General features: G+C 33.2%; 2 protein-coding genes across 4 annotated transcripts; both read right to left on the reverse strand.

Annotated features, from left to right (window-relative positions):
• Positions 1-14,681: 14,681 nt before the first annotated feature.
• On the reverse strand, positions 14,682-16,960 carry LOC120086409 (pentatricopeptide repeat-containing protein At2g22410, mitochondrial-like). The gene has a single exon (XM_039043042.1). It carries the CDS (start codon positions 16,857-16,859, stop codon positions 14,835-14,837), a length of 2,025 nt encoding a protein of 674 aa, XP_038898970.1. The 5' UTR covers positions 16,860-16,960; the 3' UTR covers positions 14,682-14,834.
• A 2,437-nt stretch (positions 16,961-19,397) lies between these two features.
• Positions 19,398-21,893, reverse strand: LOC120084412 (protein SLOW WALKER 1). 3 transcript variants are annotated; one of them, XM_039040185.1, is made up of 3 exons: positions 21,749-21,893; positions 21,506-21,583; positions 19,398-21,294 (listed from the first exon to the last, which is right to left on the reverse strand). In XM_039040185.1, the coding sequence occupies exon 3, from the start codon at positions 21,244-21,246 to the stop codon at positions 19,663-19,665; it is 1,584 nt and encodes a 527-aa protein (XP_038896113.1). In that variant the 5' UTR covers positions 21,247-21,294; positions 21,506-21,583; positions 21,749-21,893; the 3' UTR covers positions 19,398-19,662. The 3 variants fall into 3 exon arrangements, with proteins under 3 accessions (XP_038896113.1, XP_038896112.1, XP_038896114.1); XM_039040184.1 differs by lacking the exon at positions 21,506-21,583; XM_039040186.1 differs by lacking the exon at positions 21,506-21,583 and having other exon boundaries at positions 19,398-21,317; positions 21,749-21,888.
• Positions 21,894-22,941: the final 1,048 nt, after the last annotated feature.

Consider the following 22,941-nt stretch of genomic DNA (forward strand, 5'->3'; position numbering starts at 1 on the left):
CTAACGAAGAATTTGAGTCTGTTTTATCATTTTGCCATGATCAAGCATATGGAGGTCATTTTAGTCCTAAATGAACCGCTAGAAAAATTTTAGATTCGAGACAATTTTGGGATTCTGTTTTTATCAATTTGTATGCTTATTGTAAGTCTTGTGAAAGGTGTCAAAAATCTAGATCTTTGTCTAAAAGAAATGAAATGCTCCTCAATTCTATTCTTGTTTGTGAAATATTTGACATTTGGGGTTTAGATTTCATGGGTCATTTCCTTCTTCGTTTGGATACTTGTATATTTTACTTGCGATTGATTATGTTTCCAAGTGGGTCAAAGCAATCCTCACTATAACAAATGATTCATCTATTGTTTCAAAATTTCTTTAAAATAACATCTTTTCTAGATTTGGAATTCTTAGAACCATTATAAGCGATCAAGGAACGCATTTTTGTGATAGGACCGTAGAAGCATTGTTGAGGAAATACGGAGTCCAGCATTGTGTAGCAACTCCGTATCATCCTCAAACAAATGGCCAAGCGGAAATCTCAAATAGAGAAGTGAAAAACATTTTAGAAAAGACTATGAACCTGAAAAGAAAAGATTGGAGTTCCAAACTTAATGATGCGCTTTGGGCTTACAGAACCGCTTTTAAGACGGCTCTAGGTACAAGCCTATATAGAATTGTATATGGCAAGGCATGCCATCTTCTAGTAAAGGTTGAACATAAAGCGTATTGGGTGGTGAAACAATATAATTTGAATCTAGCCCAAGCCGGAAAGGAAAGACTCCTAGAGCTATAACAATTGGAAGAGTTGAGACAAAATGCTTATGAAAATTCAAAAATTTACGAGGAGAAAACTAAATCTTTTCATGACAAAGGCTTAATAAAAAAAGACTTCAAAATTGGACAAAAAGTTTTTCTTTACAATTCTAGATTACAATTGATGCCTAGAAAGTTCAAGTCCAAGTGGCTAGGTCTTTTTGAAATTACTAACATTTTCTCTTATGGCACAGTTGAAATAAAAAGTCTTGAAACAGGAAAAATCTTCAAGGTGAACGGGCACATACTCAAAATATTCAATGAAGAGCATGTAAACCAAGTCAAATTGGGCTTGCGTTTAGCTAATTCTTCATATACTTGACACCCCTCTTCACCAACGTCGAGCAAACGATACCAAAAATTTGTAAACAGGACAATTTTTTTCTTTTTCTTTCTTTTCATTTTCTTTTTTTTTTTCTTTCTTTCTTACTTTTAGCATTTCAAATAAATAGAATAATTGATTCTTTTCTTTTTCTTTGTAGGTGATTTACTCAATAAAATAAAATTGAGCTCTCAAATTACTAAAAAAAAAAAAAAAGGCAAGGAAATTCTCTCTCAATTAAATAAATGATCAACAACAAAACCAGGGAAGTTTCTCTCTACATCCCTTTTTTTTTTTTTGTTTCTTGAATTCATTTGCTTATTCTAAACATTTAGGACAATGTTTTATCTTTAAGTTGAGGGTGGGTAAACATTGCATGTTTTTGGTATTTTCATGTTTTTGTTATTCATTTGAGTATTCTTTGACTAGCTTTAAAAATAGCCTCACTAAAAAAAAGTTTGCATGTCTGAAACCCTTGAGCATCTGAGCTCGGGTTAATAGATTGTTGATTACTTAGATTGATTACATAGATTTTGCGATTCTACTATGATATATCTGAATAAATTTGAGGGTCTGATTCATCTCGATGGTATATTTTTTATTATTTGAAAAACATTTATATTGAAATTTTCATTCTTCAAAAGACCATTTTTGTCTTGAATGCAATAAATTCATCTTCGCACATTCAAGAATCTCATTCACGTTGATTCTATGCATCATTTTTTTTACTCAATTTCTTGATTCTTATTGATGAAATTTTGATGACGTACTCTTTCAAGTAAGGATACAAACAAAATTACAAACTTTCAACGTTTTTCAAACAAAAAATTGAAATTCATTTTTCAAAAGAAACTTTCTTTTCTTTTAACTTCATAAAAAAAAATTGAATACTTAATCTTTAGATTTATTTATAATAAAAGAACTCTTAGAAATGTCATATCTACTTAATTTTCTTTGTTACCCCGATAGGACAAACTTTGGTCTAAGAACAACCATCTTGTTTTAGAGGCAAGTCTAGACATAGGAATAAAAAGTATATAAAAAATTGCTAGCACAAAAAAAAAGGCAAGCTTGCAAATTAACATACCAGATTAATATAACTTTCACTAACGTGTGTGTGTGTGTGCATGGGGAGAGATGAAAAGAGCTACCCTCATCGTGTTTCTGTTAAGGCCCGCGAGAAAAGAGTGATAGGTTCCCGAGGGTGCAAGTATGAAAGCTATCCCTCCAAATAAAAGAAATGTCAATTACGTTTCGTGCGTGTGAGTTTAAAAAATAGATAAATAAAGATACACGTGTATTAGAATTGCCTCTATCCGATACAAGTTAGGTGTATCATAGACTGATAACCATACCAGTGTAGGGTGAAGAGGAATTGAAAGTTGGATGTCTCCTTTCTATTAGTTTAGGCCTAACTAGGTAGTCTTTTCTTTTATGATTTTGCAAGAAAAAGACATATTCTTTTCAAAATAAGCTTCAAGCTTTTGTTAGCAAAACTTTGAATTCTAAATGCTTGTTGATATCCTTACTTCCTTGATTGTTGAGAAAAGAGATGAGAATCAATTCATTGTGTAAAAATACTTGAATTTATGACCATTAGGATGTGAAGATGAATATGTGCCAACTTGAATTTGTCAATTTAATGAAACTTTGAATAAATAATAAACAATCCATTTTTACTTGAATGTATGCATATTTCTAGTTTAGACTTGTTCGGGATGACCAAGAGTTAAGTTGGGGGTGTTTTGATAAGTTTTTAAAGGATGTATATTTTCTATGATAATTTCCCCAAAATTGTGTTGATTATTTGCTTTAAATGCTAATTTTGTAGATAAAACGATCCTCGAGGCATTTAGGAGTCATTACAAGAAAATCAGGCCAAAAAGATCCAAAATAACCAAAAAAAATCAACAAATTGAATAGAATCGAATAAATATCAAAATGTCATCGAGTAAGGCTATTGAGTTACCGAGCATCGAGTATTTAGCAGAATACCATCAAATATCGTCAAGTAAAAGACCATTGAGTCATCGAGTATTCTATATTTCATACCATTGAATAATCAACTATCGAGTCATCAAGTTTCTTCTTATTCATTTTTTCATCGAGTAAAAGCTATCAAATAAAGGACATCCAGCGTCGAGCATCGAGTAAAGTAACATCGTGCATCGAGGATCGAGTATGAAACAGAAAACTCGCTTTTTAAACTACAGAAAACTCGATGCATTCATTCTTTTTTTTCCGAATTTTGATGTGATTCATCCTCATGCCTCACGACGCTAAGCTGTTGGTATAAATTTTGGTTCAGTTCTTCAGGAAAGCTGATCGGATATCATTTTTTCAAAGAAAATTTTTAGAGAGAAAACTTCAACCATGAGGAGAAAAACCCATATTTTAGAGAGAGACTTCGAATTTCCAAGAGCGATTCTTGTAATTTTCTGTGAGATTCGCTCGATTTGTATTCAGACTTTGTATCAATATGAAACTACCAATGAATTACTTGAAGAATTTCATCATCCATGAGTAGGTAATTCTTTTTCTTGGGGAATTATGTGAATTGGCACTTTCTTGAGGCTTTTTCTTGAATTTTCTTTCATGTAATTACTTTCTTTTGAACGTTCTTGGTGAGATTTAGAATAAAACTGATTAAGATTAAATTGAAAACTCAAAATTAATCAATTTTTGTATGAAAAAATTACATGGTTTTATAACAAAATTGTAATTATAGTTGCAAGAATTAATAGTCTTGATAGAAAATGTAGACTTCTTTTCCTCTTTTCTTTGAAGAATCTATTAGTTCATAACATTCATACAATCAATCTTGAATTTTCAGTCTTTTGATTTCAGGATTGGAATAGTTAAGAAAACCCAAGAGTTTAATGCAATTTAGGGATTAATTGTGAAATGTCTTTAGGAAGCAATTACTATATTAGGGTTAATTGTAAAATTAGCTAATTAGGGCATTAGGAATTTATTCTTAATGAACTATTGAATAACTAATTGCATGATTCTTTGTTAAGTCAATGATAGAATTACCTAGTTTACATAAAATCTCCAAGTTTTCATTTCAATTGAATCTTATTTCACAATCTCTGATTTCTCTATCAATAATTTTCCTATATCAATTCTTGTTTCTTTTTATTTAGTTAGTTTCTAGTTCTTAAAACGGAAAACCTTCCATTTAATCTCTTGCATTTTGGAATTCAAGTAGTCTATTTTAGGCCAATTAATATAGGTTCTCTTCGGATCAACCTCTTACTCCACTATTACTATGTGTTAGTTCTAGTTGTAGTTAGAGTATTATAATTTCATTTGCTTTGGGTAAGATAGAATTAAGGATACCTATTTCGTACCAAACATCCATGGAATTTTGAATTGTAGGTTGGGGATTTGGGGCTTTGCAAACTGTTGTCCAACAAGAATTATGGTCTTTTGAGTAAATTGTAGATGAGTTATTTTGGTTCTTGCCAATCCGTGAGTACCTATTGTTGGGGTTGATGCCCTAAATCTCGTAGGATCCTGTAGTTTGTAAACATTTGTATGAACAAACAATTTTGTGATATATAATATGAGATATTTTATTCACTTCAATCTATGAAATATGAGATATTTTAGTTGATTAACCACAAATCAATAAACTAAGATCCCTGGTTATCATTATAACTTGAGCATGTATGTGGAGACATACAAGTGGATCGTACTTTAAGTGATAACCTAAATGGTCTATAGTATATGGATAAAAGAGGGAAACCTTATCCTGGTGACACTGCGAGTGTGGCTTACTTTGTAGGTGTTACAAATATTGTAATGTTCTACAAATGGTTTGATCCTGATCATTTTTGTATTAGACATGCGAGTGGGGATGCTCTATACAAAGAAGTTTATATAAGACCGAACCACGAAATGTTTAGTCTCATTATATAACATTGTTCATGACAGAGACTTTCATTTCACTAGGATGACCATAGATAACATGACCTTAATCTTGAGTGAGTTGTGAACTCCTGCCTATGAGGGCAGTCCTTTGATTTGCATGGGTACGAGAGATTAGATCGCCGATTCAAACCTACCATTTTGGAGATTCGTCTAATTGGGGAGCTGGGAACTCAGCTACACAAGAAGGAATTCACTCCTTCCCCGAAGGAAAAGTAAGTAGATAAATTGCTCCATTCAAGGTTGATTCTGGGGCTTGAACAATGTGGTGCCACATCTTTTCTTGGCCCAAGAAGGGTTTAGTCATAGTGGGACTACGAAGGATTCTTCATTAGAGGAATCAATGGTACTTGAAGTTACTACAGGGACAAAATGGTAAATTGGCCTAGTTGTACTTACGAGCGATTTGTGAAGGATCATCGTATTGGTTATTGGTTATATCCGATGGACACAAAAATATATCTGTAGTGTGAAGAGTGCAGCTGTCAGTCTTTAGTGGAGTGCCCGGAGTTAACTGATAGTGGATATCGTGATTAAAGAGTTTAGTCAGTTATTCACGTACCGTTGGAGCTTCAAGCTATAGGTCCATAAGGTCCCCTTGGTAGCTCAATGGATTCATATTGAGAATCAGTTTTTGGGTTAGTTTGAAATGTTCAAATTAACAAGAAAGAATTTGATTATGTATGATATAATTAAATTAGTTCAATTATATATGATATAATTGATTTGATATATTTGATACATTATTTGATTGGAGAATTAATATAAATATGATTTATATTAAATGCCATAAAGGAAAAAAAAGAACTATGGTTTATATGTTGCATATGATGTGATATTAAAACTATAGGTTATAAATATAATATGATAAATTAGTTATTATATTTATTTATAATAAATTAATTATAAGATAATTGATTTCGATTTTTTCTCCAATAATCACCTTAGTGTGTGGTTTTAGTTAGTTTATGGCAATTGATGGATAAAGTGAAAATAGTTTCCATTTTATCATTCCATGCAAAATAAATAAATAAATAAAGGATCAAGTAATCAGATTACTATTTGAGAGAGTGAACGATAAGAGTATCGAGTATTCTATACAATAGTGCTCGCTTGCTAAAATGATCAAGTACACAAGTCTATATGATATGCTTATTCCTTCTCCCACTTACTCGATCGTCCAGTTCCTTCATACCTCTACCCAAATCCATATAGAGCCCACACCTCCTGGATTCTCACACTGAGAATACCAAGGTAGCCTCTAAAGGAACTCTTATACAAGAGTACCTATGAGCGGAAGTGGATCTTTCCAATTCATTGTGACAGAATTTCCACATATACATTCATACATACAGATATACATTATACAACACTAAATTATTGGCATGCTTAAAGGATAAAATACAAGAGAACAAGACTTACCAGTTGAAGACTTTCTTTAGAACAAAACTCGCTCTCACACAAACGGACTCCTTGCACTCTCGCTAGAACGTCAAGCAATCGTTCAGCAAGTCTCCAATCATCTACCACGAACGGCTTTGCACGAACATCAAAAAACGGGGACGACACCACCACTCGGAGCCCTCAGTATTCTCAGAGTGAGAATCCAAAGTGTGGGCTTTGTTCGAATTTGGTAGAGATGAGGAGGAAAGGCTATCGTGTTCAATGATCAAGCAAGTGGGAGAAAACGATTATCATATAGTTGGGGTGCTTGATCGTTTAGGTGAGTTACATGATCGTGTAGGAAAAACTAGACGATCATCTATACGATCGTTTAGTAAGGCTCGGGCCCTAAGCGATCGTTTAAAGAATCGTAAGTGATTGTTTATAAAAGCGCGGGCGCGGGTGTGCAGTCGTTTAGCAAACGTGAGTTTATCGTATATGCTCTAAATCACTAAGCGATAGAATGTCAATCACACCGTGAGCAATGATGCGTATGTCATGCAAAATGAAAACCATTTTCATTTTATTCTTCAGTTACAAAAATCGAATTGCACTTTCCACTAATGCATGATTTCGGAGAAAACGCCGGGCAATTATCTCATAACTGTCCAATTAATAAAATAATAAATATAATCATACTATATTCATAACCTATAATTTGATATCATATATCAACCATAGTGTTTTCTCCTCTACTTGATATAAATTATATTTATATCCAATTTCCTCCAAATTAATGTATCCCATACATATAGTCAATCATATCATATATAATTAACCAGTTCAATTATATCATATATAATCGAACTCCCTATTATTAATTTGAACATTTCAAACTGACCAAAAAACTGGTTATAAACTTGTATCCAAGCTACCAAGGGGACCTTGTGGACCTATGGCTTGAAGCTCCAACGGTACGTGAATAGCTGACTAAACTCTTTAGTTACGAGATCCACCATCTGTTAACTGCCAGGCATTCCACTAAAGACCGACAGCTAAACTCTTCTTGCCACAGATATATTTTTGTGTCCATCGGATATAACCAATTATGAGTACGATAACCCTTCACAGATGCTCGTAAGTACAGTTGGGCTAATTTACCGTTTTGCTCCTGTAGTTACATCTCACTCCTTAAGTACCACTGATCGCTCTAATGAACAATACAACATAGTCCTACTATGTGTGAACAACTCTCGGGCCAAGAGAAGGTGTGTGGCGCCACATCGTTCAAGCCCTGGGATCAGCCCTTAAGAGAGTTATCTATCTACTTACCTTTGCTTCAGGGAAGAAGTGAATTTCATTTTGTGTAACTGAGTTCCCAGCTCCCAAATCAGACGGATCCCCAAAGTGGTAGGTTTGAGTCAGCGACCTGGCCACTCGTACCCATGCAAATCAAAGGGTCGCCCTCTATGGCAAAAGTTTCCAACTCACTCAGGACTAAGGTCATGTTACCTATGGTCATCCTAGTGAAGTAAAGTCTCTGTCATGAACGGCGTTATATAACGAGATGTAAACATTTCGTGGTCAGATCTTATACAAACTCTTTGTATAGGACGCCCCCGCTCGCATGTCCCCTACACAAATGATCAGGATCAAATCATCTGTGACAAGTCACAAAACTTGTAACTATTCCACAAAACGGGCTGGATCCATAGCGTTACCAGGATAAGGTTTTCCTCCTATATCCATATACTACAAATCATTTTGGTTATCACTTAAGACATGATCCACTTATATGTCACCATACACATGTTTAAGTTACATAATGACAACCAGGGATTTTAGTTTATTGGTTTGTGGTAAAGCAAATAAAACATCTAAATGTGCGAAGTCGAGAAGTGAAGTAAATATCATATATTATACATCACAAGCGTTCGTACAAACTATTTACAAACTACAGGACACAAGACTTTAGGGCATCATCCCCAATAGCCTCATGGTGGTGTCGAGTTTTGTTTGAGGGTCGAGGATTGAGATTTACTCGATTGTGATCGAGGATTTGCCAACCTGTGCTGTTTGTCGACTTTGCTCGTTGTGTTCGTGTTGATCAACGCATTCGAGTTTGATCAAGGAAATACTAGAAGAAAGGGTTCTTCAAAGGTATGTTTACTCGATCCTTTGTTTTTAACTTAGAGGCATGTTGTAACTTACCTTTGATGTATAACTATTCTGTTGGATTATAAATGTTCATGTTCTTTCACAATGGGATTTGGAACGATCTGCTTTCGCTTATTGGTTCTCTACATTTAGAGTTCCTTCACCTATTTGATTCAACATGAATACTTGCGTTGATTGAACTCGAATTTGGGTCCTAATCGCTAACTTGGGTTTGTGATTTAGGTTCGTGTTAGAAAGTTGCAATGGTTTCGACTTTAACCACACTTTCGAGTAAGATTATTTGGATTGGTTGAAATTGTTTTGGCAATATTTGGGTTGGTTTTAAATTAGGCCCCTAATGTTGAAATCAAAATTGGTTAACGTTTAAGGATTGATTAAAAGATTTTATTCATGATAAAGTAAAGTTTGGACTGCTGATTATCTGGACCTAATCTTGAGGTAAGTGTCTTTTTATTGGTTCATCTTCGAACTAGTCGTTCCCCTCTGCATGATTATGGTTGGACTATTATTTTAGGCTAATTCGACTGTCTACTTTAGATTGATTAGACTGTTTATTTTGTACTAATTGGACTGTTTATTTTGGATTGATTGGACTGTTTATTTTTTACTGATTGGACTGTTTATTTTAGATTGGCTGGATTGTTAATTTTATAATATGGACTAATTAGATTGTTTTGACTGTGATATTATGTAAGATTGACTGAGAGCGTACTTGAATTACTTTTTCCCCTAAGATGAACGACTGTGCTTATAACATAGGAGTTATATGTGAACTAATGCATGCTAAGTTTAAATGGTTCTTGTTACCTTTCCTTATCTGGGCAAGTGTACACTTACGACTAATTGTGTGCTTCTCCAGGACCACACCATGACTGTATATATGCTCATTTATGGCTGATCGTGTACCTTCGGGATACACACCTATGACTGACGTGTGCTTCCTAGGACACATCTACGACTGATTTGTATACTTTCGAGATACACACTATGACTAATATGTGTTCCTTTGGGATCACATTTACGATTGATTTGTGTACATTCGGGATACACACTATGACTGATGTGTGTTCTTTTGGGACCATGTTTATGACTGATATGTGACCCTTCGGGATCACTACGACTGATATGATCTGGGTGTACACCGATGACTAAATAGACTAGTTAACAGGTTACCTAGAGAACCAGTAGTGGGTCACTTACTGGGTATTATTATACTCATTCTTTCTTCTTTTGTGTTTTTCAGGCAATGACAAGAATGGACCGACAAGGGACAGAGGATTCATGATAGACCCATACGGGTACACTAGAAAATGCTTCCGCGCTTTTCNATTTATGGCTGATCGTGTACCTTCGGGATACACACCTATGACTGACGTGTGCTTCCTAGGACACATCTACGACTGATTTGTATACTTTCGAGATAGATGGGACTATGATAAAGCCATATGGGAACACTAGAAAACACTTCTGCTTTTTTTTTTTTTTTTTTGTTACTTAAATGTTTTGAGATTTGAGTTTGTCGTCAGATGGAATAGTTTATAATTTTGTTTGTTTTGATCATTATTTTCCTATAAATGCTTTTTTTTATCTCGACTGAATGTTTTTTTATTGTTTGATTTGCTTGTTAAAACAATATTTTTGGTTTGAATAGTCATTCTTGTCTCACTGAATTTATGATATAATGGTCAATGTGTTGAATGAAAATGTGTGTTTAAGAGTAACGACTCATGTCAAAGTACTCAAAGGGTCGGGTTGTTACATAGTTAGACTATAACTAATTGTTCATTAGAAGGACCAGTGGTACTTAAAGAATTAGATGTAACTACATGGGTAAAATGGTAATTTAATTCAGCTGTAGTTACGAGCAATTTGTGAAGGGTCAACTTACTGTTGATTAGTTATATCTATAGATTCAGAAATATATCTGCAGTGCAAAGAGTGCAGTTGTTCGTCTTTAGTGGAGTGACCGACAATTAATGAATGTTGATTAATTTAATTAAAGAGTTTAATTAATTGATTTCATATCATTGGAGCTTCTAATTTGTAGGTTCATAAGGTTCTCTTGCTAGCTTATTAAAGGTTAAATAAGAATCAATTAATTTTTGGACTAATTTGAAATGTTTAAATTAATTGAGAGAATTAATTATATGAGATGCAATTAATATACTATATATGGATACATTATGATATAAAGTTTGATGAGAGAGATAAATATTTGAATAGGATTCAAATACTAATTATATGAACGAGATTCATATAAAACTATAAGTTAAAATTGATATGAGTATGATTCATATGAAAACTATAGGTTATGTTATTATTTAAATATGATTCAAATATGTGATATTTATATTGAATATGATTTAATATAAAGTTTTGATTTTATTACATTAAATTAAATTTAATATAATTAAATGAGGAATAACTCCCAACGTGATATTCGAGAGTTATTTTGAATAACTCTCCTCTTCTCTCTTACACATAACAAAAGAAGGCACGGAGGTTTTTTTAAGACAGAGACGTGAAATTCACATAAGAGAATTGTGCTTCTCTGCAATTTTTCCTCACTCAAGTCTCTCTCGAGAAACTCTCATTCCCACACAAAAACAGAAGAGCTCACAACTCCCTTCTAATTCTTACCTTGGGAATAGCAAGGAAAAGCTTCATAGCGGTTTCCAGATTTTTTCTTGTTGTATTTTGGTGAAGGCAGTGCTCATTACATTGGAGAGGAAAAACATGAAGAAGTAAATTTGTCAAAGGTAAGTTATTTATTCTTCCCTTCCTCTCTGTATAAATCTACTAAAGTATGTTTATACGTATTTTAATCTTTTTCCTATTCTGTAAAACTTCTCTACTTTTGAGTTCTTTCCAAAATGAAATCACTAACACAAGACAATTACTCGCTTTCGCCGAGAATTCAAATCATATGTATGGCTTAGTATGTTGTTATTTACTATGTTTGGCACTTTCGCTGAGAATTCAAATCACTCTCTTTAGCAATATATTAGCTTGCCAAAAACAAATAGCATTATTACTTAAATAATATATATTATTACTATTCTATCTTTTGCACTTTACAACAACAACCAAAAAAAACAAAAAACAAAAAAAAAATAAAGTTTTTTAAGAAATTGGCATTTGTTTCTTTAAATTATTTTGAAAATTATGAATGGGTATTTTATAGGGAAGGGTATTGATGTACCAATACGCTTCAAGTCAGTCTGACAAATCATGATTTGGGGATAAAAAGCGATTTATTAGATAATTTCTAAAAACCCATCTGACATAAACTTCTAAAAAAAAAAATCCTTTCAACACTTTTCTTACGTCATTTTACCAACGTCTCCCCGAAAATTATTACAGGTAATTTCCACTAAATTTTACCAACAATCAATGATCTTTCTAATTATTCTTCATTGAAACTTCTCACATTTTCACTGCCTTGTCCTTTTAAAAAAATATATATATTAGATTAAATACGTGCGATGGGATAGGAGAATCAAATCTCTGACAACGAAATTGATAGCATAAACATCATGTCAATTAAATTATGTTCATTTTGGCCTGTCTAATTTTTTACAACTTCAAAAAAACCTTAGTGATATTCTTTAGGAAATAATACATTTTTGGTCCCTAGGTTTTGAACCTAGATTCTATTTTGTCTTTAGATTTTAAAATGTTTCTCATTTAATCCTTAAATTTTGAGTATTCTTTCAATTTAGTCTCTAAGTTTCAAAATGTTACAATTTTCCACTTGAGATTTGAATTTTATTTCAATTTGATCCCAGGTTTCAAGGTTTTACATTTTTAACCTTAATTTTTCATTAAATACTCACTTTCATTCATTAACGTCGGTTTCTATTAATTAATTAAAAATAATTATGAAGTAAAATTTTAAATTTAATTTTAAAAGCGATAAAAAAGTTAGTGAAATTTAATTAATTATAATTTTTTTTAACGATTTTTAATCTATGTTAATAAATTAACTTTAAAAAAGAAAGTGAGTATATAGTGAAAAAAATGAGGTTAAAATTGTAAATGTTGAAATATAGGGACCAAATTGGAGCAAAACTCAAATGTCAAAAGTAAAATTGTAGTATTTTGAAATCTAGAGACTACCGGACTACATTGAAATCAAACTCAAAACTTAATGACTAAATGTGTAATATTTTGAAACTTATAGACTAAATAAAAACTAGATCGAAAACTTAAAGACCAAAAATGTATTTTTACTTATTCTTTACAGTAGCATCGAACAAAGTCTAAATATGGTGTATCATCACTATAATATACTGTATGATTATGTAGTGGGATCATCATCATACACATACCATGGTCGCAGTTCCTAGTCATGATCCGTTATCATGTGATTTAAAATGTCATCACGATAAATTTGGAACATGACGAAATCAGTGAAACCTATAAAATATTTCTTGGAAGGCAATGTTGAAGAACTTGGCACGAAAAGGAAGAGAGGCAATCTTGGAAGGAAGAAACTTTTATTTAAGAAATAACAAAGATGGACACTTTTAAGAGAATACTCTTTTACTCTTAACGCTCACTCTCTTTTCATTGCTAACTCTCTTAACTTTGTTTTTCTTTCTTCCTCTCTTTGCTTGCTTTACAAATGAGAAACAACTCCTATTTATAGGCATGAGATCCATGAAGCCTCTAGATTATTCTTGAATTCTAAATATCTACATATTTCTTGGTTTATTCTTATCTAGAAGAATTCTCTAAAATTTCTTAACCTAAAGAAAGCCTAGGATATTTCTAGACTTTTCTTTGAGATATTTATTTACATAGAGAAATATAATTTATATATTTATGTCATATGCTAGATACTTCAAGAACCTTTTAGAATAGTTAGTATTGTTTTCTACTTCCACAAGTAATGGAAATCGAAAAATTTTAGATTCTTTCCAAAGTGATGAACGAGGAAGAAAAAAGAAAGGAAGACAATTGATAATGTGAAATTATTTAGTGAAAGACATATTTCCTTAATTTGAGGGTCAAAAAGTAATTTCACATACGTGAAAGGTCAAAAAAATCATGCTTTTTGACCTGTACTAATGATATGTGTGTGTCTATATAAACAATGAAAAATGCAATCATGAGCATTTAACATGTTATTAAAGATTGCTCAAGCAAATCTTAAGCTCTCTGTTTATGGTAAACAAATATAAAAATAGTTGAAAACGATACACTTTAGTCCCTAAATTTTGAGTGCAGTGTTCATTTGGTTGTTTCAAAATGTCATATTTGTATTCCGTATATTTTGAGTTTAGTTTCTATTTAGTTTTTAGATTTTAAATTATGATATTTTTATCTTTGAATGTTGAATTTAGTTTTTATTTAACTTTATAATTTTTTTTTTAATTCAAAAGTAAAAGATATAACATTTTGAAATTTATGAACAGAGAAGTCAATTTTAAATGTCAATGTCCATAAGATAGTACCAAAATATCAATTGAATAGAGTAAAATATAGGTTCCACATTTTAGAAGGCATATAGGCTTTTTGCTTCAAGAAAGGTCAATTCTTTAAGATTCTCCTAACCTTATTAGGAACAACACACCTATGTTAGATGCTTCCAAAAAATACATAAACACCTATATATATATTAGGTTTGGCCTATCCAAAAAGAGTTCAAGAAACAATGAGCTTACCAAAATTTAGTCTACTTGAGGAATAATTGGAAAGCATCTAATGTCAATATATATGTAGTTTAGACATAGTTTTGGGCTATCAAGTTTTACTATTTTCTTTACACAATAATTTTTATTTGCTCAATTTCAACCCTCAAACTTTCTTGAAAATTCTTGTTTAGGTTCCTACCATGGAGGTTATAGTCTTGAAAGAAATGAATGAGTCACATTATGTTTTTAAAATTTATTACTATCACTTGGTCATGAAGTGTCCATCGCTCAAAGGTTAACCTTAAGCAAAGTCAAAATGTAGAAATCGTACATAACTAATTATGCACTCGCCTAAATTTATTGTGTACCAATTTAAATGAAAATAAACAGTATGGTTAGGGAAATCGAGCACACAAGGCAATGTTGCGATACTAGCCAAATGAGTAGGAAGGCACAACCATCGCCGAAAAACCTAAAAACATTACCATATATATCCCATGAATCATTTATCTATCAAACAAATAGCATCACATTTGCAAATGTAAGAATGGCTAGTAATTACTACAGAACTAACCATTTTCTTGAGGTTCAAAATCTATGAAACTAGATAACAAAAGCAATTCATTTACCACTCTATAAACTTGTGAAGAATGAGGGTGAGAAGTATCAGCAACTAAGAACTCATGAAATTCACCTCCAATCTCTATTAAGCTATGCCCAGGAACCTTTTTCACCCCTCTCTCTCTCATCATCCTTCTCACCATTCTCACATCTTTCCATTTCTTTCCATCAGCACAAACATTTGCCAAAAGACTATAAATCCCACTGTCTTCTGGATCCAATTCCAGTAGTTTCTCAGCTGCTAACTTTGCCATTTCCACATTCCCATACTTCCTACAAGCATCGAGCAAAGCCCCCCAAGCCCCTTCACTTGCTTCCATCGGCATCTTTGATATTAGCTCGTAAGCTTCCTTCAACAGCCCGACTCGACTAAGCAAATCCACCATACATGCGTAGTGTTCCCTCTTTGGCTCTACTCCAAAGCACCTCTCCATGCTTTCGAAATGCGCCTGACCTTCGGAAACAAAACCGCCATAACTGCAAGCCGATAGGACACCAACGAAGGTGATGTGATCTGGTTTTGGTCCCGAGCGTTTCATTTGGTCGAAAAGAGTGAGAGCTTTTTTGGCATGACCATGAGATGCATATCCAGAAATCATGGAGTTCCAAGACACCAGATTTTTCTCAGGCATGGAGTGGAAGATCTTTGCAGCTGCATCAATGCTTCCACATTTGGCATACATGTCCATAACTGCATTTTTCAGAATCAAACTAACTTGAATTCCCAATTTATTGACATGGTTTTTGTGAATCCCTTTGCCCATTTCCAAGCATCCTAATTGGCCACAAGCAGAAAGCACACAGACCAAACTGTCCTCTGTTGGAACCAACCCAACAATATCCACCATGTTGTGAAATAGCTCCAAAGCTTCAATTGGCTGACTGTTTTGAGAATAACCAGCTATCATTGCATTCCAAGAGACGATATTTCTCTCAGGCATTTCATCAAACAGCTTCCTTGCAGATTCCAAGTCACCACTTTTTGCATATCCATTAAGCAAGCTAGTCCAAGTAAAAACATCCCTTCTTTCCATATTGTTAAAAATCTCTCTTGCAGTAGCTAAACAACCACATTTCACATACATATCCAACATGGTATTGAGCAAATTAACACTACAGGTTATGCCCTTCCTTCTTATATGTTCATGGAGAACCCTCCCCATTACAGAATCTCCCTTCTGTGAGGAAGCAGAAAGTAAAGCAATCATAGTAACCTCATTCGGCTCGACATCACTCGACAACATCGAATTGAATAAGGTAATAGCCTCATCCAACCAATTGTTCCTCGTGTACCCATTGATCATCGTCGTCCAAGTAACAACATCCTTCACAGAGCTTTCATCAAACACTTGGCGAGCAAAACCAAGACACCCAATTTCAACATAGTTTTGAATCAATCCATTTTGGACTAACAATTCAGAATCAAACCCCAGTTTCCAAATCACGGAATGCACCGCCGTTCCCACTATTTTCCCTGCGAATTGGGCGCATGCCTTGAGAGCGAAAACAAAGCTCCCACAATCCAATTGAACACGATTCCGAATCATTTGCCGGAAAAAGGAGAAGCCCATTGAAGGGTGATTAGCTCTGCAATAACCCTTGATCATCGTGTTCCAGAAAAAGCAATTGGGGTGTTCAATTTGAGCGAAAAGGAGATGTGCATAATGAATGTCGCCGGAATCAGAGAGCGCACAGAAGGCTAGGAGGCGGCTGGCGGGGAAGATTTGGTTCATGAGGCCAGTACGAGTCATGTGGGCTTGAATTTGCTTTAACTGGAGCATGGAAGAGCATGACTGAAGGATTAGAAGAGTTGGGTTGGAAATGAAGACGTTGGAAAGTGAATTCCATTTGGGTTTTCCGGCGGAGGTTGATGATGAAAGTTGTCGGAAAGAATGGAGGATTTTGAAGGCGAGATTGAGCGGGAAGATTGAAAAATGAGATGGGTTTTGAATGGAACAGAAGAATGGTTTCATTCATAGAAGAGATTCCTGCTTTTCATCAGAGAATGAGATTTTATGATCCCACAATCTTGGATTCATATCTCATTGCTCAATAGTAGACTTTTTCTTTTTCTTTTTTTTCTTTTTTTCTTTTTTTTTAATTTAGCTTAAATAACAAGTTTGGTTCTCCAAGATCTAATAAGTTTATAGAATTTAAACATATTGTTGAAAAAAAATATTAAATTAGTTTAAAGTGGTAAATGACAAATTCATCTCTCGTTGTCTTGGAGGAGGAGGTTGGATCCGACATATGGATGACCTAAAAATTAGGTGAAAAATGTGAAATGCCCCGTTTTTGGGAAAAAAAATGTTGAATAGCCCTTTGTTGACGTTAAATTAGGGTGAAATTACTAAAATATACTCGCACGCATGCAGAAAAACAATCTCGCTTTCGCTTGTCTCGCTCATCTCGCGTGCGAAAATGACCCATTTTTCTTTCCTTTCTCGACGGTCTCGCTCTTCCTTTCTTCACTGGTTTCACTCTTCCTTTCCTCACACAGTCTTGCCAGGCGTCGGACATCAACAATCACTCTTCTTGAAACCACTTGTGTGAACTCACCATGTTGGAGAAGAAGAAAACGCAATAGAGAAGAAGAAGATGCAAAGAAAGAAGTCAGAGAAGAAGTCGGGAGAAAGAAAGAGGAAAAAGAAAAAAAAAACATGGAGAAGAAAACAAGAAAGCAAAAGCAATATTGTAATTTCACGTGATCATGACATCGTTAAAGGATCATTTGACATTTTTTTCAAAATTTGAATCATTTGACATTTTGGACCTTTGAAACTGGTCTTTTGGACAATTATCTCCGATTGTGTTGATTTGTGTAATTCGAAAACCTCCCTTTCAAGTGAGGATCTCTCAATTCGATTTCAACAAGTTCTTTTGCTTTCGCATTTGGCCTCTTCGATTTGGTGGATGGAAAGGGAGAACAGGGAAAATGAGTATTTGAATTTCTAATGAATTTTCAATTTTGTGTCTAATAGATGTTCGATATATTAAAATAATAATGAATTTATTTTACATAAAATTGGATCTTATGTCCAACATATTATTAAACTTTTTATTTTGATATTTGATCCACATAAAAACCCATATTAGATAAACATAAAACTTTACTAAAAAAATAATACGCATAAAACATTTTCATTGAGTTGAAAACATAATTGTAAAAAATATCGTTTTCTCAATCAAACTTCAAAGGATACTGATGTTCAAACTTAGTAAATTCAACCGTGACTGTAATGCGGTAGGTATATATATATAAATATAATTTTAGTAAAATCGGTTAATAATTTAACTTAATTTTAATACTTAAATTAAAAATCACCTTTGATTCTTAAACTTTAAACTTTCTTCAGAGTAACAATTTAATCACTGAACTTTGTTTGTAATGATTTCGTCCCTCAATTTTAGTACGTAACAATTTAGTATTTGTACTTTCAAAGTTGTAAACAATTTAGTCCCTCATGTAAAAATTTTCATCAAAATTAGATGTCAAATTTTAATATTTTATGATATAAATTTTTATATTTTGCAAAAAATATCAAGTCACTAATTAATTTAACGGTTTATTTATGCATAAAATCTCAATAAATGTTATCACTAAATTGTTACAAATTTAAAAGTACGGAAATTAAATAATTACCAGTAAAATTCAGAGACTAAATTGTTACAAAATTTAAAGATGTGGACCAAATTATTACAAATCAAAGTTAAGCAAGTTAAAACATAAGAGAGAGAATAAATTGTCTTAATTGTTAAACTATTCTCATGTAAAATTTATTTAACCTTTGAACATTAACAACTGTTTTGTCTAAATCTCTCCTTTATACTTCATTTTCCAAATTTATTTTAATTAAAATTTATTTTTATATTTGTACGTTAAAAAAAACATTTTAATGCATTGTTGTCCTTTGCGAAACAATATGTTTTGTATACATATTTAAAGCAACAATTTTTTAAACTTTCTAACCCAAAATGATTAATTTTTTTAATAATTCTAGAGCTAAAATATAGCTTTGACAACCATTCTAAACGTTCGAGAAACGAGAACTATAATGATAAAAGTTTAAATACGAAATATTCCTTTGATAATTATTTTATTTTTAATTTTCTGTTCTTTAAACTTGCTAATAGGTTGTCTACGTTTTAAAAAATGTTTATAATGTATAAAATCAAAACTTATTGAAAACATTACAAAATAAATAAATATGTTTTTAATAAAATGAGATAACAACCATAATTTTCAAAAACCAAAAAAAGTAAACCAAAATCCTTATCCATCAATACCTTAGAGGCTAGACAAAATGAAAATAGCTATCCAAAGTTCAAAGGTAAAAGTATTTTTACCCTATGTCCCTAATTTGTAGGCAAAAAGGCTTCAAGGGATTTTTTCACCCTTCATTTCAAGTTCAAATTAACTGTCTGGTCTTATTTTTTTCAAGAAAAATATCAATATCAGCAGACACATATAATTTGAGATAGTATCAGAATTTCATGTCATGGATATCATATATAAGAAGTTTCACAAGAAGCCTTGACCATTTCTTTAATCAACTAAAAAGGCATTGTTTTTTGGTAGCTAATACTTTCTATATTCTGTGTGCCAAAAACAAAAGTCATGAATTCAAACAATAGATAATACACAATCTACTTATAACTAGATTTTAAACATCACAGAGACAAAATTGGAGCCTCGCTCTTCTAATCTTAATTATAGAAAGAAAAAAACATTGAAAGGGGTACCTTAAAAACATTTAATTGAAAAACTGATTCTCATCATCTTCCAGCAATTCTTAGTAAAGGTGAAATAATACCTTGTATCTTCAGCAATGACTGTTGTATCCGAATCTCTTCGTCTACAGATCGCTTTAAGTTTCTAACATGATCTTTCAAGGCACCAGAGGCTCTAACATCTTCAGTCCGTAGCTCGAGAACCTTTCTTGTCAATCCCATCAACAACCTTGAGTATCTTGGCAATGTAGAATGTTTTTGTAAGAAAACTAATAGCAAACCAAGCTCATCCCGATCCAAATTCGAAATGCATTTCAACAGCTTCTTTCTTGCAACCAATTCCTCCATTACAGCCACCACATTCTCAGGGTTCCTACTCGCTAACACTGACACTAGAGCATCCTTGTGCCTGAACTTTTTCAAGAGTTTATCATGCTCGGTCAACTTTACCTTCTTGGGTTTCATAACTAGGTAATCTCCTTCAGTTGGCTTCTCCCCTTGACCTCGATGGAAGTATCGAAAGTGAGAAGGCCTCAAAACTCGCCTTTGAGGTTCGCCAGTTCCGAGGCTCCAAGGGTTTGATAAATTACTCAGCGTAGCTTCCTTAGTCTTCCTCTTGCCAGCATACAAGATCCCATTTGAAGTCCCTATAACTCTAGTACTACAATCAGGAGAAAACCCAACTGACATAAGAGGTGTCGGGAATCTCATCGAATGAGTAACTTTCATATTTGAATAATCAAACACCTTCATATACCCATCCAGTGCCACACTCAAGATTCTAAATTGATCTGACTCTTCTCCACTATCCTGGCCCAGTTTTTTCCCAACACATAGTGACGTAACAGTCTTATTATGACTCTCCATAGAGCAAACAATCTTCCCACCTCCAATCACATCCCAAATTTTCACAGAATTACCCCCAGCAGTTGCAACTAGTCCACCTGATGGTAAGAAGATCACATCCTCCACCGGTTTCCCGTGATTCACTTCCAAAACCGATTTTGAATTCGTTCTGGCATCCCAAAGCTTCACGGTGTGATCATATGACCCAGTGATAAACATGTCCATGCTAGCGGGAGAGCAAGCTCCACATCTCACATAGTCCTTATGGCCCAAAAAATCTGAAATTGGAGTTTGACTCGCCACATCCCAATACTTAACGATTGCATCATCCCCACCAGATACCAAGTGGAGCTTATCAAGAACAGGGTACTGGACAAATTGAACTGGGTGCGAGTGGGAACGAAGCTTTCGAAGTGGGGTTCGAGTTTTAACATCAAAGACTTGGACAAGCCCTGAAAGGTCTGAGGCAGCAATGAGGAGGCCATCGCAACGAAACGAAGCACAAGTTACAACATCACGAAAAGATGAGATGGTCGAGGTAGCAGCCATGGTTTGCGTGCTAAAGAGAGTTAGAGAGGCTGAGTGTGTAGCACAGAAAATCGAAGGATTCGTCGGAGAGAAGGCAATGGAGGATACAGATGAAACAAGGTTTGGAATCTCATGGCGTTTGAAGGAGGACCAATATTTTGATTCTGGAGTTTGTTTGGGTGTCCTAGGCTTAGATTTAAGCTTTGGTTTGACCGGGAAGGCCCTTGTTAAACTAGAAGAATTAGGTTCTGCCATGCTTAGACTGAAAAAAGAAGACCCTTCTCACTTAATCTACAGCACAGCCTGAAAATGTTGAGTAAGCAAACCTAAAGATGAGAAAAATATACAATTGAAGAAAGAATAGAAGGTTCTTGATGCACAAACAAGACAGAATCCAGGCACAATCACATCCATTTTGCAATAATTTAGGACTTGCGCAATCTGCCACTAAAAAATAAGTTACAGACTAACAATACAAAACATTTCAACTGAGAATAGATTTGAAACTACCGACCGGAAATTTCTTCCTCTTTGTACTTTTCTAATTTTCCAGAATATTTTGAAGGTCCCTCTGTTTAGACATAGCACCGGTCTGCATCAAGTGTTTATTGATTCATTTTGAAATTTCAAAACTACGAATTATTATGTAATTAAAGTTGACGCAAATTGACCCTTTGCAGGGTTGTGATCGACGATGCCGTTTGCGGAACTGCGACTATGAAGGTTTGGAAAGAAAAATAAGTGGAAAGATCTTTACCTATTGCTACGGTGAAGTTGCCGCTGGTGTTGCCGCCGTGCGTGGTGGTGCTGCTGGTCGTGAACTTGAGGACTGCCGTGCCGTCGCCGGGAAGACTGCGGAGGGTGGGGAAACGGCTTGGCTGCGTGAGGATTGAAGAAAGTGGAGAATGGGTTTAGGGTTTAGTGATTTGTTTATTATTAAAAAATAATAATGGGCTGATAGAAAATGGGCTTAATGGGCTTTTGCTTGGTATGGTTTCTTTATTTCAATTTTGTTAATAAAAATTTTATTAAATGCAAACTATCACATTCCACTCATTTTATCTAGATTTGGCTTTGAAGCTCCCTTATTTTTAGCCTTTTACATTTTAATGTTTTTTAGCATTTTCTATTTAATGGTTCTTGACTTCTAATAATACAAAAATTATATTAATTACGCTATGCACATTTTTAATATTTAATCTTTTTTCTAACTTTTTAATTTGGTCCAAATTTTTGTTTGATTTCTTAGTATTATGACAATTTCATACCATACAAATGTTAAGTTATTGTCCAAAAAAAAACAACAATATCAAAGGTTAACCCTGAACTAATATTGTATTAATTTAAACCACAAATTTTAGAGGTTGTATCGTTATTAAGTCTAAATTTTTATAAATGTATCAATTTACATCTTATTGCAATTTTAGTTTGAAAATATCATATAAGATATTTAATTTGTTTCGATTAAAACAAAAATGGAGAGTTTTTTAAAAAAATAATAATAATAATGAAGGATTTAAATTGATATTTGCCGTAGAATTTATTATTAAATACATATTCTTCCTTCTATTAAATGACAAGTTTTGTCTTTTATTTTGGGTTTTCGACAATTTTTTTTAAAATAGTTTAATGATATTACAAAATTTATGATTAAATGCTAATGGTAATTGATGGTTTATATTGTCCGTCAGTTCATTCCGAGTAATTTCAGTTGATTTTTAAAAGATTTGAAATTATGTCAGAGTGCTTATCCATGCCATGATCAAATCAAAATTTTATTTTGAATTTTTTTTCATACTATATATATATATATTAATCCATTATATATACTCTGTTTGTAGATATTTTTAATCCAACATAAGTACTAAATTTATGTATATTAACTCACATATATAAGTTTTTTCTCCATTTAAATTATATACCAAATATTATTAAGTAAATTTATGCATT

Source organism: Benincasa hispida, chromosome 9, assembly GCF_009727055.1.
Source record: "Benincasa hispida cultivar B227 chromosome 9, ASM972705v1, whole genome shotgun sequence".
In the NCBI taxonomy this organism is placed as follows: Eukaryota; Viridiplantae; Streptophyta; class Magnoliopsida; order Cucurbitales; family Cucurbitaceae; genus Benincasa; species Benincasa hispida.

Excerpts from the sequence above, each read along its gene's own strand:
- LOC120086409 (XM_039043042.1), bottom strand. The coding sequence starts at position 16,859 with ATGAAACCATTCTTCTGTTCCATTCAAAACCCATCTCATTTTTCAATC.
- LOC120084412 (XM_039040184.1), bottom strand. The coding sequence starts at position 21,246 with ATGGCAGAACCTAATTCTTCTAGTTTAACAAGGGCCTTCCCGGTCAAA.